The sequence below is a fragment of the Scatophagus argus genome, chromosome 13, assembly GCF_020382885.2.
Source record: "Scatophagus argus isolate fScaArg1 chromosome 13, fScaArg1.pri, whole genome shotgun sequence".
NCBI classification, from domain to species: domain Eukaryota; kingdom Metazoa; phylum Chordata; class Actinopteri; family Scatophagidae; genus Scatophagus; species Scatophagus argus.
Window position 1 is genome coordinate 16374915 of NC_058505.1, and position 16773 is coordinate 16391687.

At 42.3% G+C, this 16773-nt stretch overlaps 1 protein-coding gene across 2 annotated transcripts; it reads left to right on the forward strand.

The window, feature by feature from the left end:
* The first annotated feature begins 6392 nt into the window (after positions 1-6392).
* Positions 6393-11217, forward strand: LOC124069735 (phosphatidylinositol 3-kinase regulatory subunit gamma-like). Of its 2 annotated transcripts, none has more exons than XM_046409142.1 (10): positions 6393-6740; positions 8710-8821; positions 8978-9076; positions 9191-9371; positions 9482-9598; positions 9735-9877; positions 9989-10165; positions 10275-10349; positions 10462-10632; positions 10748-11217. In XM_046409142.1, exons 1-10 carry the CDS (start codon positions 6686-6688, stop codon positions 11019-11021), a joined length of 1404 nt encoding a protein of 467 aa, XP_046265098.1. In that variant the 5' UTR covers positions 6393-6685; the 3' UTR covers positions 11022-11217. The 2 variants fall into 2 exon arrangements, with proteins under 2 accessions (XP_046265098.1, XP_046265099.1); XM_046409143.1 differs by lacking the exon at positions 6393-6740 and adding an exon at positions 7034-7279.
* The last annotated feature ends 5556 nt before the right edge of the window (positions 11218-16773 follow it).

Below are 16773 nucleotides of genomic sequence, written 5' to 3' on the forward strand. Positions count from 1 at the left end.
ATATATAACACTTGATCTTTTCAGAAGTAGTCTCTTACTGCAGAAAATGAGGGTACAAAGTAAAGCTAAACAGATGATGACGTGCTTAACCTTCTGGGATATACGTCCCAACCTAAGGCTTTAAAGCATCAAGGTAAATCCTGATGCATGACGCAGAAAATGAGTTAACTCGTTCCCCTCGTGGCTCAAGGTTGTCTCATTTACACAGGTCATTGATGCTGCTATTGTTTGTGCAGGAGTTGTGTAATCCTAGATTCTTTTGTCCTGTCCTCTTATTGTTATGGCTCCTAAGTGAGTGCTTAACACATGCGGAAATAAGTTCCTTAAGTCCTAGGTAAGCAACTAGCACTCTAAGTATTTGTGCGCCCGTATACGAAGAGTATACGAGCATGTGTGTGAAGGCAAAAAGAGAAGGGAACTACTTGCGTGCATGACATGGGTGGTTTGTTTTGTCAGCAAAATGTCAATCTGTCTTTGCAAGGTTATCCCATATGATCTCTCTAAATACACAGAGCCTGGCTGTCCATCTGTTGAGAGCTCACATCCCCATTTAACACCCACCACCACCAGCCCAGGTCTGGTGGTCTTGCCTTTCTACCTCCCACTGAGAGGATATGAAAAGGCACACAATGCTTTCCATTCTCTTCCTTTACTGTCAGATTTTGGATCAGCGTAATCCTCAAATGGCTGCAACACGTGTACAGTGGTTTGGTTGCTCCCTAACAACTAACTTGACAACTAAACAATGCAATGGTTCTTACTGAAAAGTGACACTCAGAAAAATTTTGCTACGTGCACACATATGCACACACACGCACGCACACACACACACACACACACACACACACATACACACAGCCAGGCAGCCACCCAACATCCCCTATAAAGTCCAAAAAGCCAGATCCATCCCCAGTCCAAACTGCCCTGGGCTCCCCTAAGCTATTCAGCGTGTGCAAATGAAAGATGTGTCTTGGAAGAGTGCGAGGCTCTAGGCAGAGCAGAAACTAGCCTCGCGCACAGATATACACAGCAGCCTGGACAAGTTTGGCACCCACACCAGCAACTGTGGGCCAAAACTCATGTTGCGTGCTAACTCTCTCCCTCCCCCATCCCCTCACGCTATCCCGCTCTGCAATTATATGCTATGCTCCCACCCAAACATGCAAGAATAGGCCTTCTCAGTCAACAGACAAACCGAGTCATTCTGTCCTCAAACCATGACATCATGACCATTTGACTTCAGCATGAAATTCAAGCTTAATTTAACTTTGTCAGGAAAAAGAAAAAAGAAGGTGGTGTGTGTTACACTGGCAGAGCGCTGCACTGGTGCGAACAGTGATTTTATGCAATTCTGGGAAGGAACCACTAATTTATGCTCTAGAATATCACATTCATAAGGAATATATGACCAAAGACAATCTCACACACATATCACGCATTTACTGTAAGAAGTGGTTCGACTGGGGTTGTGTCACAATATAGCAGGACACATATTGAAAACAAGCACAGATAACAAAACTAAATTTAGGATTTGGATTTAAGTTCAGTGATGTTTTTATATAATATTTAATACAAACTTTACAAAAAATTATCAGCAATCTGGGTGTCAATTAGAAGAACTTAATCAGAAAAGTAACATGAAAGTAAATAATCACATCATTGAACTGTATCACAGGAAAATCCCATGTTTTACTGATTTAAATGGGGTAACATATCTGCCAACTTTAGACGTGTATGTCGGTGGCTTCCAGTTTCTGGATGTTTCATGGGGTTTAAATGCCTGTGAGGCATCTATCAAACTGCTGACAGCTATTGTGTGAAGCACACCTCATTTTCCAAATCTGCCTCGCAACACAGTCCTTTCCTCTGTCCTTGCAGCTCTGGGAGGGGTTTTTAATAGTGTGTGTGTGTGTGTGTGTGCATGTATATATGACAGAACCGAACCAACGACAGGCACCACAGCCCACCCCAACCCTTGCAACAAAGAGGGCTGGTGGGTTTCGCTGCAACCCCTCACAGTCTCCCACACGCTCATAAATAACCATACAGAGTCTCTGCCCTGGCCAGGGGGAGAAAAAGGAGAGAAAAGAGCCATTTAGACAGCTCCTCTCCTCTCATGCCTTCCAACTGACCTTTTCTAAGGGTCAATCAGTCCAACCACAACTCTGTACTGTGACCCCTCCCTCCCGTCTCTCTCCTTAATGACACTAACCTGAATCATCTCAAGACTGGTGCTGTGGAAAGAAGCCACTTAGCAGGCTTGGGTCATTGTAAAGGTTTAAGACGTAGAAGGCATAAAGCCTTGCAGGCTCTCACTGCCAGAGCATGTGATATGGCAGCAGGGGTCAGAGGTGAAGGTCACAATATGGGAGGAGGGGAATAAATCCTGTAGCATGGACGACAATGGCTGCAATCCCCTCTGACAATGATACTATTGTGGGCTATGGGTTGCTTAGTGTGTCCTGGAGCTGTGCTTAATAGAGTTATAGTGCTGATGTGGTGGCTGTGTAGCCGAAGAGGGTAGTGTGCTTTTATGTAAAGGGGGCAAATGCCAAGGAGCTTGAAAAAGGTCTTGGTTTCTCAATTTTGCTTTGCATGAAAGCCTGGGATTGTGTGTGTGTGCATTTGGGTGTGTGTTTGTGTGTTTGTGTGCTTATGTGTGGGTGAGTGAAAGTGAGGTTCCTAGCTTAACATCACAGAGCATACAGCCATGAATCCTTTGCTCACTGACACACAAGACTTCTCTCAGTAAAGACTCATAGCTGACTCATAGTTGAAGATGCATGGTAGAAAATCTCCTGATTTCAGGGTGCAGGTGGGCTGGCCGAATCAGAAATAATACAGTCTTTGTTTTTAGCACAGTTTCAGCATTTACGTATGACCAGTCCTGAAACAATCAATGCAAAGATGACAGTTTGGGGACTGGGCATTTTTCGTGATTTCTGACAAATGATTATTTGATGGTCAAAATAATCCTTAGTTGTGGGCCTATAAACTATTGTGATTCATAACTTCTAACACAATGTGTGAAAAACTGACAGCATCTCATGGAAATACTCTGCTCACACTCGTCATGGTGAGGCCTTTATTTGGCGCACCACTTATGCAGGGAGGTGGGGAAGGCCTCCGGAGAGACAGGGGCTGCTGATACAACAGGATCATCATCCTCGACATAACTCAAACACTCAGCTGGTAAAGGTTATGTGGTGGCACGCCACAAGTGCCTCAGTTGTCACCTCTGTTTGTCAGATTAGGGTCAGCCTTAGTGGAGTGACTGATGAGTGGTGGGTATGACTACCGTGTGCTAATACTGAGGATGGAGAAAGAGATGGAGAGGGCAGGTCTTGACTGACAGAGAGACAGACAGACACTGGAGCATTTGGAAAAATGGTACAGGCAGTATAGTAGCCTCAAATTTAACATCCTCTCCTCCAAACACTTTCTGTTTTTTTTTCTCTCCTCTTTTTGGCTTCTCTTTGACCTCCTTAAAAGAACAAGCTATGTTTCCCAGGGCCCAGCTATTTGAAGCTCATAGTTTTGGTCATCCAAAGTTTTCTGTTCCAACTCAAGCCGTTCAGACACTGTCCCCACTTACATTTCCACAATGGCAGGGTCCTGGGGGCCAGACCATAGCCGCCCTACACTCTGCCCACAGTTGAGTTGCCTCTGGCAGGACTACTGCGTGCTTTGTGTGCTGGTTCTGGCCGCCGCTCAGGGAAACCCCACAGTCTCTCCATGGTGAATATCGAATGGCCTGCCAAGACCATTATGCATCCCTTCAATGGTTGTGAATAGCAGCACACTGCAGTACAGAAGATTTGAGAGATGTGCCATTCACCCAAAGCTACAATGCGAGACCATGACACAGATACCTACATTGGTGAACTGAACTAATCCTGGACATGGTTTCTCCGTGTTGTGTCTTTGAGTCTTTTTCTCACTGACAACAAATAAAACAAATCCTGATAAAATGTGTCCTACATTGCACTGCAATGGAAAATAAATAATAATAATAATAATATTCCTTGACATACTCAGTGAACTAAGTCTAAATAAGCATTGCTCTAAAAAGCCACAAGATTATTCCACTGATTCTACACATACTGGCTGTTGTGACTTAGTGTGGCTAAGTGAAAGACAGCAGGAGGCACATCATAGACACTTTTAACACACTTAAATATGATGATCAAAGCTCTTTCCGTAATTTCACCAGAGTTCATGCAAAACATACTTAACCACACTGACCTCTGGCACACAACAACTACCGGTAATCCCGTTCTTACATGTGTGTTTTTGACCAAACTATAACGTCTCTAACACCTTTGACATTTGCTGCCTTTAATAGTCCCTTTGTAGTCATTCTTCATCATATCAGTGTCAAAAATGTAAATCTAACAGAATTAGAGTTTAACTGTTATCTGCATTTAGCAGAGAGAAACATCTGTCTATTAATTTAAAACTCATGCAGTGTTTCCCAGCACTCCCACAGTCCGGTGGCATATTGCGGTAGTGGATATCAAGATGAGTCACATCAGCTAACAGGCAGCTGGCAGGCTTGCCATATCAGCCTATCCCGTAATCTTACGATTAGCCTTCACTGATCCCATCAGGACTGCCTGGATCTGGGGTGCAAAGCCTGAAGGTTTATCCTGCAAGTCAGCCCTTCCCTGCCCTGGCTACTACACACACACACAACACAAATGCACGGCACACCTTAAATACTCCAGCTTTTTCTAGTGCCGATCATAAAGGCTACATATCAAAAAACACAGTCTAAAGACCTGAGCTCATTGGGCCCATGCCTCACGGTGCCCCAATGACATGTCTAGAGCACGAGTGCTGCTCTGTCTCAAGGGGATGGTGGAAGTGTAATGTGTAACAGGGGTCAGACCCAGAAGTTAAGGGGGGGGGCACAAGCCAAGTAGCATGTCATGACAGGCTTCAAGGTTTTTTTTAAGTGGGAACGCATGGATAACAAACAAGCAAATGCTCATACATTGCACCAACATATACAGACACACGAGCACTTTCAGAGTGTGTCTTCCACACAGACCCATGCAATTACACACCTATCAAATGCTGAACACAGTGTCTAAGAGAAAGCTGCCAAAATCTACTATTTGTGTGTATAAATATATTTTTTTTCTCCAAAAACTGTCAGTAAACTCTGTATGTGTTTGTGTGAAATACCCACGTGTACTCGAGTGTCCCTTCATTTATGTCTGTGAGTGCAGCATCCATACGAGCTCTCATACTATAACATGCTCCACCATAGCAGTTCGTTTAGGATGTTTCGTGACCACTGACTGGACACAGGAAAGAATCGTCTTACTGATGGGAAAAAAGAATGCTGGAGGCATTTACCTCCCTGACAGTCTGTCCTTGGGTCAAAAGGGGACCAGCCATAAACAACAGAGACAGAGCTCTGACCATACAGGCCTTGTTTCACTCTCCCTGCAGCCACTAATATCAGCTGGTATAAGAGGCTCTGTTTGTTTAAATTTATAGCACAATGCCATTCTGTGTAATGAATAAACAACAATGCATGTATTCATCCAACACGAACACATGAGCATTAAATAATCCTGATAGAAAGATAAAAACAGCAGAATGTCTCATCAGAAAACAATCAATTCTTTCTGCCCTACATTTATTTTCAAGTCACTAATAAGTGCATGTGTTAACACACCTGCTATTTTCTATGGTGTCTTCAACAGCAATAAGAGTGCCGACAATCAAGATGCCATTTTTGCTGCCGAACGTGTTTGACAAGCTGAACAAGATTATAATACACACTTGCCAAATGGGCAGGCCACTTTGTCACCTCTCAGACAAAAGGGTTTATGCCTTATGCTCTCTGGATGCCAAACAGCTGAGGACCGTTTAATTATCATGAAAGCCATAGCATGATGTCATTTCATTGCAATATATTCTCTCACCAGTAAATTAGGGCAAAACCTAAGGAGGTAGGGGATGCTTGAATTTGTTTTAATGCCTAATATATAAAATATCAGCTATAAATTAGATCATGCTCTTATTTTATCATTAAGACAATAGACTAGGTTTTTCTTTTCCATTCATGCCCTGAAAGGAATTTTTCAGCTGTTACAGTGCTGCTTGGGGAGAGTTGAATGAAACGGTCCGGAATGTACCATTACATTTTAGAGGTTACTGATGTGGTATACACAATGTATTTGCACGCGAAAAGCACCAAATAAGATATTACTTTTCAGATTATACTTTACAATGCTCGTTTGTATGTAACTATGTGACAGAAACGTGACTGGGTGTGCTTTGCGTGACAACGAATACTGCAGGAAAAAGAAAACCCCTACTGTAGCAGCGAGCTGGACCGCGCCAAGATGATGTTACGAACAGCCCTTTAAAGTCGCTCCGCTTGCAGGACGAAGTGAAGTAGAGCTGCGCCGCACAGCGAGAAGGCATGAACAGACAATCTGTCTCTCTGAAAAAATGCCCCAGTTAGACAGGCTATGTTAAGAAAAGACATTTGGACTTGGAGAGATTTTACGGACTCGGAATCGCAGTTTTCCTTTGTGACCATATCTATGTAGGACGTGGTGTCTGCGACTGCACTGAAGTAACCTAAATTAGGTTCATTTACGGCAAACGTGCATTAAAAAATACGCTCAAAGACAACAACCTGGACTACTCTTTTGGAACAGGAATGGTTTATCCTCCCGAAGGTTTATTCTACATCGAGATGGATCAAACACCACCAGGTAAGTTAGGGTTAAAAGGCAGCCATTGTCTGTTCTGCGTGGGGTCGGAAAACGTTTTATCCGTTTTCTGCTTTCTTCTTTTGCTGCCATCATCTTGTGTTATGTCTATAATAAAGCTGACATCTGACAAAATGCTGTGCAGGTGTTGGTCAAATGTTGAGATGGCCAGGTCTTACGTGCTGCGCTCCCCCAGTGGCATTGCCCAGGCATGCATAGCGCAATTCACTTGCCAATTACGTAATACCTTTCGGTAGACCGGGAGCAGTGGCTTGCCTCTTTTCTTTTGTCCCAGCACCTGTGTATAACAGAAATGCATGGCGTTTTTTGCATCTCCTCATAAGCCAACAGATTTACTCAAAGTGTATGACAGTGTAAAGAGTGCATTTTGTAGCCAATATAGTCGAGTGTGCGTTAATGAGCGCCGCATGAAACGACCGCTTTGTTCTCCTCTGCAGCCAGCCGTGGTTAATTTGTGTGCTAGCTCTGAAAGTAGGCTAGAGGCAAGCAGACTAGACAGCTCGTCTCATGACTAAACTCCGGTAACTCATGAACAGTTCGTTTTTTATTTTCCTTTGGCATTTGACCTCGGCGCTGTTTTGTATTTCGGCGTTTCAGTCCTGCTAATGTCGTCGACCAGGCTAAATTATTGTGTGGTTAGCTATTGAAAAAATGCACCCTTATGTTGGCAGCCATGAATGAAATAGTTTCAGATCATTATTGATAATTGCAGAATAATGAAAATGAAATTGGTATTACTGACACACCAGAAGAAGAATACAGATGCGTGTGTTGTTCCTGTAACGTCTGTCTTGAATATGTTTGAGTGACACCTCTTGTTTGGTGATCGTAGACTTATTTTGCGCTTTCTGAATTGGACACAGTGCGAAACCAGGCTACGGTGTGACCTCATTGATGTTATTTCACACTTTTTGCGTGTCTCGTGTCTGCACTGGTATGCGCATGTGGGTTTTGGAAGCCAGTCGAGTTTCTTGGCAGTAGACGGGCAAGGGGGGGGGGGAGGTGTGCAGATTTAATTTTGCTGAGTTCAGGAGCCGCAGCTTTTCGTTTTGTGCCTGCCACTGTGCTGCTGCACCTGCCTTTTGTTTATTTTAAGGTCAGAAAAAGAGGAGAGCGGATGGTGAGAGAAACCCACATTTTCTCCACTCTGAGAGTGCTCTTGTATTCTCCCGAACTGCCCCATGAAAGGCACTTTTGTCCTGCAGTGAAATATATCGCCCTTCACCTCCTCTTGATGCGGTTTGCCCTCCTTTTTCATTTTTAGGAAAGCGTTTAATCTTTCGGCCAGACTCACAGATTTTATTCCTTCAAGGTTGACGGAAAACTTAAGAGGATCTGTAAGCGTGCGATCATTAAATGGGAGGGGTGGTCCAAAAGGCTGAAAATATAACTTGGGGTTTATTTAATGTCTTTCATGCAATGCAGAACCGCGCCAAAGGCTGCTGCAAACTTAAGAATCTGGACTTTAATCTTCTATGCAAGAGTTGCATGCAATTGAGCGGCTACATGTGGGAATTTCTGGAATAATAAAAGAAAAAATGTCGCATAGTTGTTCACTAAGAGTCCTCAGAAATGAGGACTAACTGCCACATTTCCTTATTTAGTGCTGACCACATTTAAGATTTTGGTAATGATTTGGCAAGTGTGATATCTCTTGGAAACATGCCTGGACTTGTCCTCAGACTTTGACAGGCTCCATCCAGCAAGGGTGTGACAGCGTGTGTATGTGCTGTTCTTGGTGTTGGAGGTTGAAGGAGGTGGTGTGTATATATATATTGAAAACGCTGCATTTCCATAACACACACACACATCCTTGATTGCAAAAGTCCTCATTGAAGGAGTCCTGTTTGCAGTGCTTCACAATTTTTCACAGATCTTTCAAAGAAATTGTCACCCTGGTCCTTTGAATTTCATTTTCTTATCTTTTTTTTTTATCGCTTTTGCCTTGTAGCTCTTCCCCCCAGGTCAACAAAGCCAGTGTCCTCCACTATGAACAACAACTGCCTTTCGCCACCTGCATATTCGCTGCAGGATGCTGAATGGTACTGGGGAGATGTAACCAGGTAAAGTATCTTAACTTTAACATCCTGTAGTCCTGGATCAAACAGGCTATCATTGTTATACTCACTAAGGTGTGTTGAGTATGTGTTGTTTGAATTTTTTTTTTTCTGTTAACATATTATGTTAGGTCTGTTAACCGTCAACTGATTTTCCCTCAGGGATGAGGTGAACGAGAAGCTCCGAGACAAACCCGATGGCTCCTTCATGGTGCGGGATGCATCGACAAAGCTGCAAGGAGACTTTACGCTGACGTTAAGGTAAGCAGAAGAAGAATGCGATTGTAACCATGAGAGCACTATCGAGAATAACCAGGGATACACTTTGTTTTACACTCAGTGTTTATGTTGTGCTTTGCCATTTCACGTTCTCAGGAAAGACGGTCACAACAAGCTCATCAAGATTTACCACCGTGATGGGAAGTATGGCTTCTCAGACCCCCTCACATTCTCCTCAGTAGTGGAACTCATCTGGTACTATCAGCACCATCCGTTGGTGGAATACAACGCCACACTGGACCTAATGCTCACCCATCCCGTGTCCCGCTTCCAGCAGGTTAGCGAGAGCTATTAATTTACGTGTCAGGATCAAACTGTTAGTTGGATGTCTGATGCTGTTGAAAGGATTATGAATTGTACATATTTAAGTGTAATTTTCGACCTCAGGTGAACGAGGACAGTGTCGACGCTGCTGGAAGGAAGCTGAAAGAGGTTCACAGTCAGTATCAAGAGAAGACAAAGGAGTTTGATCGGCTTTATGAAGCTTTCACAAAGACCTCGCAGGTAAAAACAAACTTCTTAGATGAACTCTGATGGTGTCCGTGTTAAGTGCAAAATATCAGATGTTTTCTGAACAGTAGAATTTACATTCACCAGCCTCCTGAGTCTCTTCTCATTGGATGTATACTTTGTGACGCAGGAGATCCAGATGAAGCGAACCGCAATTGAGGCCTTTAATGAGACAATGCTGATCTTCGAGGAGCAGTGTCGTGAACAGGAGCGTTACGGAGAGGAGTTTGAGAGGAACAATCAGTCCGACGGAGCCGACAAAGATCTGGAGAGGTACTTCATTACGTCAGGGTCCAGAAAAATGTCACAGAAGTGTCTTTAATTTGGGCGCATGTAGTTTACTGAACTGTATTCAGATCTGAGACCTTTGCTTCCTCTCGTTAGCTTTCTGATAAATTACGAGAAGCTGAAGTGTCGTCTTGGGGAGATCTACGACAGTAAAATTCATCTGGAGGAAGACTTGAGAACGCAGGTGGAGGACTACAGAGAGACGGACAGGAAGATGAACAACTTGCGGCCTGACCTCATCCAGCTACGCAACATCAGAGACCAGTACCTCAAGTAAGTAGTGTCAGAATATCGTTGTGCTTTCTATGGTAAATCATTGCATGAAAGAACATAATTCTGTCTAACTTTTAATTTAAACCTTTCTTTACACCTCTCCTTGCAGCTGGCTTAATCACAAAGGCGTACGGCAGAAACGCATAAATGACTGGCTGGGGACACAAAGTGACAGCCTTGATGAGTAAGTCTCAGTCAGTTTTTTTTGGGAAAACAGTATTTAAGAATGCATTTTAAAATGTATAAATGAGTACAGAAATACTAGCATGGGCTGAGAATACTTTTGTTTTTTTCAGCACGTACGTGTTGAAGGGAGACGAGAAAGATTTGCCACATCACGATGAGACATACTGGTTTGTTGGCGAACTGAGCCGGACGCAGGCGGAGGAGATGCTTCAAGGTAAAGCTCCGGGAACGTTCCTGATCCGTGAGAGCAGCAAACAGGGATGCTACGCCTGCTCTGTTGTGTGAGTATAACAGTTTGGAAAAGCAGTATCTGGACATCACTTTTGAGAGGAATATTGCGCATGGACTAATCACATGGCCCTTTATGTGATATTTTTTTTTCTTTGTTTATTGCAGCGTGAATGAAGAAGTAAAGCATTGTATGATCTACAGCACACCACACGGATACGGCTTTGCTGAGCCCTACGATGTCCACTGCTCACTCAAAGATCTTGTCCTGCACTATCGCCTGCACTCCTTAGCTCAACACAATGACGCCCTGGATGTTCGGCTGTCACATCCAGTACACGCCAAAGCTGCAGCCACGCCTTCTCAACACGCAGAGGAACACAAACTCTTACAGACTCCAAAACACACAGCGGGCCTCGCACCTGCAGCTCCGGAGATGTAATCCAATGGAAAGAGACGAAAGGACTTGTTTACTGTATCCTGAGAGAACGACTGCATCGATTTGCAATGTGTAAAGTTTTGCACTACAATGATTCCATCTGTTTTTGTGAATGGGATTTCACAGATTGAAGTGGGACCGGAGCTTGAATGTCAGTTTGAACTTTGTTTTTTATTTTATTTTTGTTTTTAACGGGACTGTTAAAGCTTTTTTTTTTTTTTTTTTTTTGTACATTTATTGCCATTTGTGTAATGGACCAGTGATGCGCGGATCGCATTTATATCTGCGGGCACCACAGACTGGACGGCCTGGGTCATAAAAATTAACATTCTGATAAACAGTGGATGGGTTGTGGGTAGATGAAATAATACATCATTAATGAGGAAAATATTGATTAATTTCTCTGAAATGTGAAATTTTGGGGGGGTAAAACAGCCATTCTCCTGATAAATTCTGAGCTGAGCAGTCTAAAAAAAAAAAATTTGATTTCAGAAGCTAAAGGTTTAATTCTGTTTTCCTCAGTGGAGTTTCCTCTGTCCCACAATATTTTATGGGGTGACATTAGAAATGATTAACATACTGAAAGCAGTCTCTCTAATGATTAAATTATTAAAACACTCTCATCAGTACATCACATGTTAAAGAAATCACATGGTAATGTAGTCCACAGGGACCAGTAAAGATAAAGATATAGTGAAATACAGTGAAATGACCATGTGGGTGTGAGCCTCTAAATTAGAGAAAATAGTATGTGGGGTGGGGGGGGGGTTCTGGTGGATGATTTATGCATCCATACGAATTCAGATGGCGTCGGAGCCGATCCGCGCATCACTAATGGATGGCTGTTCGGTAGGGATGCCGACAACAAGAAAATTGCTCACTGACATCAAGTGCTGCACCTTCATTTGACTTTTACAACCGGAGTTGATGTTGCTAGAGATGTCCATTTCCCTCGTTGAAATTTAATCCGTTCTACAAAAAAACAACCAAAAAAAAACAAAAACAACAACAAAAGACCAATCGGTTAGAAATGTTACTGTGGAGTTATATTTGATCCTCATTCCTGAGCATGTGATGGTTTATTTTGAGTACAGAAAAAATTTTATGCAGTGCACATAAATTCTATTAAATAGGTAAATCTCATGCCCTCAATTTAAATACCTGTTTGCTTCTCCCTACAGGAGCACAGAGTGATAACCTCTTTTACTTTGTTTTGCTCATTTGCCCTCTCTCACTCCTATTTACTGTATAAATAAAAATCTAATAAAATTGTTAGATTTTGTTGGATAGAGGTGAGAATTCTGTGTGGAGCTTAGGAGCTTTTTACAATTCTTCTAGCGCTTCCCCCCCCCCCCCGCCCTAGTTACCAATACCACTACTACTGCTTTTAAACATATTGGAGACAAAACAGAAAATCAGAAATGACCAAATTCAGTTTCCCGATTGACTGGCATTGTCGCACATTATAAACACTGTCAAGTTCAGCAAGGGCACAGATAAATGTGTGTACAGAGCAGAAGAGGCACTGAGCTAGTATGCAATTATTAGCAGGGACATTAGTAAAACTCAGTGAAATCATTGAGCACTTAAGTAGATAATAGGAAATGTGGTAATAAATGTGTCGAGCACACAAAAGATTTTTGTTTGCTCATTTTAAATTATGCTTTAATTTCTCTACCAAATATAATTCATGTGCTGTCAAGGGATAATTTTTGCTCAGAATGTCCTATTGCATACTTTGGAATGGGGCACAAGTGTAACTCATTAGGATGCTACTACGCTATGTATTCGTGACGGGAAATGGTTCTGTAAACTGGCTGTTTCTCTCATATCAGGGTGGTGGACCAAACCCTTTTATTCTTTTGGGTGAATGCCATGTGTGAATACGTGAAAAGTCGTGGTGCATCTTTGACAATTTGCCCCTTTCTCAACACATAATTATATACAGTGGATCATTATGTAGCATTAACATCCTGTAGAATACTATTGTATGAGCATACTCAATGTTAAACCCATTGACCAAAGCACTTAATAGTGAGCAAAACTACATCCCTGTTAAGTCCGGTAATTGCATTTGGGCAAGGGGAGGGCAAATTATGTAAACCTGCTGATGTGCTGATCAAAACATAATCTGAAGTACTGTATGTTATATTCTGTTACTCAAAGAAGTATAAGCTTTTTGTATTCTATATATATTTTTTCTATAAACATGCCACAAGGTGAAAGCTTGAAGAAAGTGCAATCCAACAGTATTTCTATTGTTGCAATGTGTGACGACAAGGATGATGATGATGATGGTGGTGGTGGTGGTGGTGAAGGCAATGCTGTTCTGAGAGGTTGGCATTTGCCACAAAAATGCACTCTCTTTGCTGGTGTCGGTATGATGTGGCCTCCGATGTTTGTGTGAACTGCCAGAGGTCTGGAAGTATCCTGCCTCCGTTACTTGAACTGTGGCATTGCTCGAGCTATGAATGTTTTTCATGACATGCCGCCTACATAGCTTAAGAGGAAAGGAATCCATGTTGAACTTGGCACATTTTTCAAGTTTGAGGACAATAGATACTCTGTACAGGGAAACTGCAAAATGTATTTCTGAGGTTGGTTTATGGAAGGAGAGTGGTTAGACCTCTTATGAAAATATAACTCCACTGGGGGATTGAGGAAACTCCTTGGGTGAAGCTAAGCAATGTGAGATCCTGACCTTTTTCTTGCTGAAAGACAATAAACTGATGAGGGTTTTGTCAACTTCCACAACCCAATGCGTTTTTTTTCCCAGTCTATTGCTTTCACAATCTTTTGGTTTTTTTTTTTATTTTATCATTCACTTATGAGTCATTTTTTCTATTTTTCTAAGTAATGTTAGAATTTATATGACATGAGAAAAACATGTCACAACAACAACAAGTATAGAACGTGAGATAACTAGTTATCTAAAATATACCATCTGTCTCTGGTGGAGCCTTTGTCATCCGATGAGCTTATCTTTAGGTCAGCAGAGATAGGAGGCAGAGAGGGCACTGGAGGACACACTGTGGACAGATGGAAGTGAAAGGAAGCGATAAAGACAATAGCAGGATATGTGCGGGCCCTTTCCATACTCCTTTTGGCTGCTTTTGACTCACTAGAAAACAGTCTATCAGACATCCTTCACTATAACTCTATCAAGCTCCTGTGAAAGCAACACAGATCAGCTGCATAAACTGGTACCAGCCAGCTTCAGTGTTGTCTCTAGAAGTTCATCACATCGTCAGTATCACGTTATCTGATACACAATTAGTTCCAAATGTTCTGCTCTGACACCACCTTTAAAGAAACTCTTAGGATACAGTGGCCACCGCTGATGATTATACTGACCCTAGGTGACACTAACATTAACCCTGCATGACTGGAGCAACAGGTGGCCTTGTTTCAACCATCACATAAGGTCTGTGTTAGGTAGGGATTAATGAGTTCCAGAGGGTGGGGATGTACTGGCAGAGAGCCTCAGTTCCAGGCCACGGATTACTTCCTATTACCTGTGTCGGCACAGAGAGCTGGTGAATTAGTCGGCATGCGTGCTCTGCTAGGGATGGACCAGATGCAGGGGAGATAGATAGATAGGACAGACTGTACCAGCGCTGAGTCACACTCAGGCTGCTGCATGAATGTCCGAAAGGAGAGAGTGGGAAGACCAAGTGTGTGGCGGTAGACACACAAGAGGGTGGACAGGATGGAGTACTCAAATATTTTTCACGACTCCTGTGCAAGAGAGGGTATAGAAATGAATGCTGGAAAGGTCAGGTTTGGCCTTTGTTTTATTTTCTTTAACGTGAAATACCCTCCCACCTGCCTTAGCCCAAAAGTTATTTTCTTTGACAGTGGTTTAGTTTACACTTCTCAGTCATATTTTCATTAGCTCCCTGAATGTGACTTACAGATATGGAAAATAACACAGACTCCGTGTATTTTTCTTGCTTATACACACACCGTCCACCTCTACTTTCCTCCCTTTCTCTTTCCGTACTGGTATATCTCAGTAGCAGAGCTTGTCCGTTTAAATTCACAGTCATTTTGCTTTATAGTTCTCAATTTAAATAAGTCGTGGCTGGAGGGCGGTGCAGCAGGACGAATTACCTTTGGAGTCACGCCTAAAATATACACACCATCAACTGTCTCGCAGGCTTTCAGAAAAAGAGGTTTTCGCTTTCAGTTTAGCTGCAGCCAATCGCGTCTCGTCTCCCGTCTGTCTCCGTCCGTTTCCAACGTTTCCACGCTACCCGACCAACCAATGAGAGGTCGAGAAGTTGCCGCGTATAGGCCAATCAGCAAGCAGTTGCTATGTTGAAGGCAGAATCGATAAGAGAGGGATTTTTCTTCCTCTCTTTTTTTTTACTGGCTCACATTATGGCTGGTTTACAGGCTGAGGGTAAGATACACTGTTGCCTGCCAAGCACCGTGTCGGCTAGGGGCTGAACTCATTAACTATACCAGCTCCACATATTGTTTAAATACTCTCCAGTACACAAGCACAAGCTATCTGTTTACTGTATATATATTTCTACACATGTGCATATGTATGAATATAGATTTTATCATTCACACTGAGCATGTAAAATAGTTTCCAAGCATGGGGGACTTGTCCCAAACGATGTACATCCAGCAAGTTGTACAATGAAAATGATGTGCAAAATTATTATTATTAATAATAAAAATAATAATAATAATAATAATGATAAGAAGAAGAAGATCTCCTTACTTACTGTTAAGCCACAAGTGAACTGAATTGAGATTTAAACTTGTATTTTGTGTGGACTAAAATAAAATTGAAATTTAACAAAACAATTACTTAAAAAAAATTGTTGATAAAATGTAGAATTGCACCCATATGGCATCATCTCATACAAGTTCATTGGATGCTTCCAAACCTACAACCCCAATTCCAAAAAATGTTAGGACATTGTGCAAACATTGGTAAAAATAAGAATTTGCGTATCTGAGACAATATATTGATGTTTTACCTTATCAACTCCTTTGGCTGATTTTTGTAAATATGCTTATTCTGAACGTGATTCCGGCAACACATTTCAAAGTGGAGCAGGGGCAAACAAAGACTGGGAAACTTTGTATGATGCTAAGAACAGGTGATATATCATCAGATATCATAACTGGGTGTGAATGAGCTTCCTCAGACTAATTTGTTCACAAATAAGGACAGGGCCACTACTTTGTGAAACACCTGATTGTATAAAGGATATAAATTGCTACATGGGATTGGGAACACCTAGTATAACTGTTATCGGTAAACACAGTTCGTTTTTCACAATTTTTAACTTTTGCACAATGTCTTAACTTTTAGGGATTGGGTTGTAAATTTGTTTTTATTTTATCTTTTATTATCTCAGTAACCTCTGGGGTAAGGAGCTCAGATCCCACTGAGATGAGAAGTGACACTGAGCTGGCTCCTAAAAGAGGATAACAGACAATTGCTCGCTGACAAACTGTTCAGGAGAAATGCTGGTCCAGATCCTCACCCAAATCAGATTTGCCGATACCAGCTTAGGCAGGAATGGAAGATGATCCCACCTCCTTGAACCAGGTAGAGCAGGACTCGACTGTAAAATTATAACTTTACGTGATTTCCTCCAAATTCAACCTGTGACATACATATTACACTGTACTCCTACATCTCAAGGGAGAAAAGCCCTCACTACTGATTTCAGCTGCATTAAATGAAAGACCTCAGAATCTCTCAAGGACTCAGGACAATCTCATTATG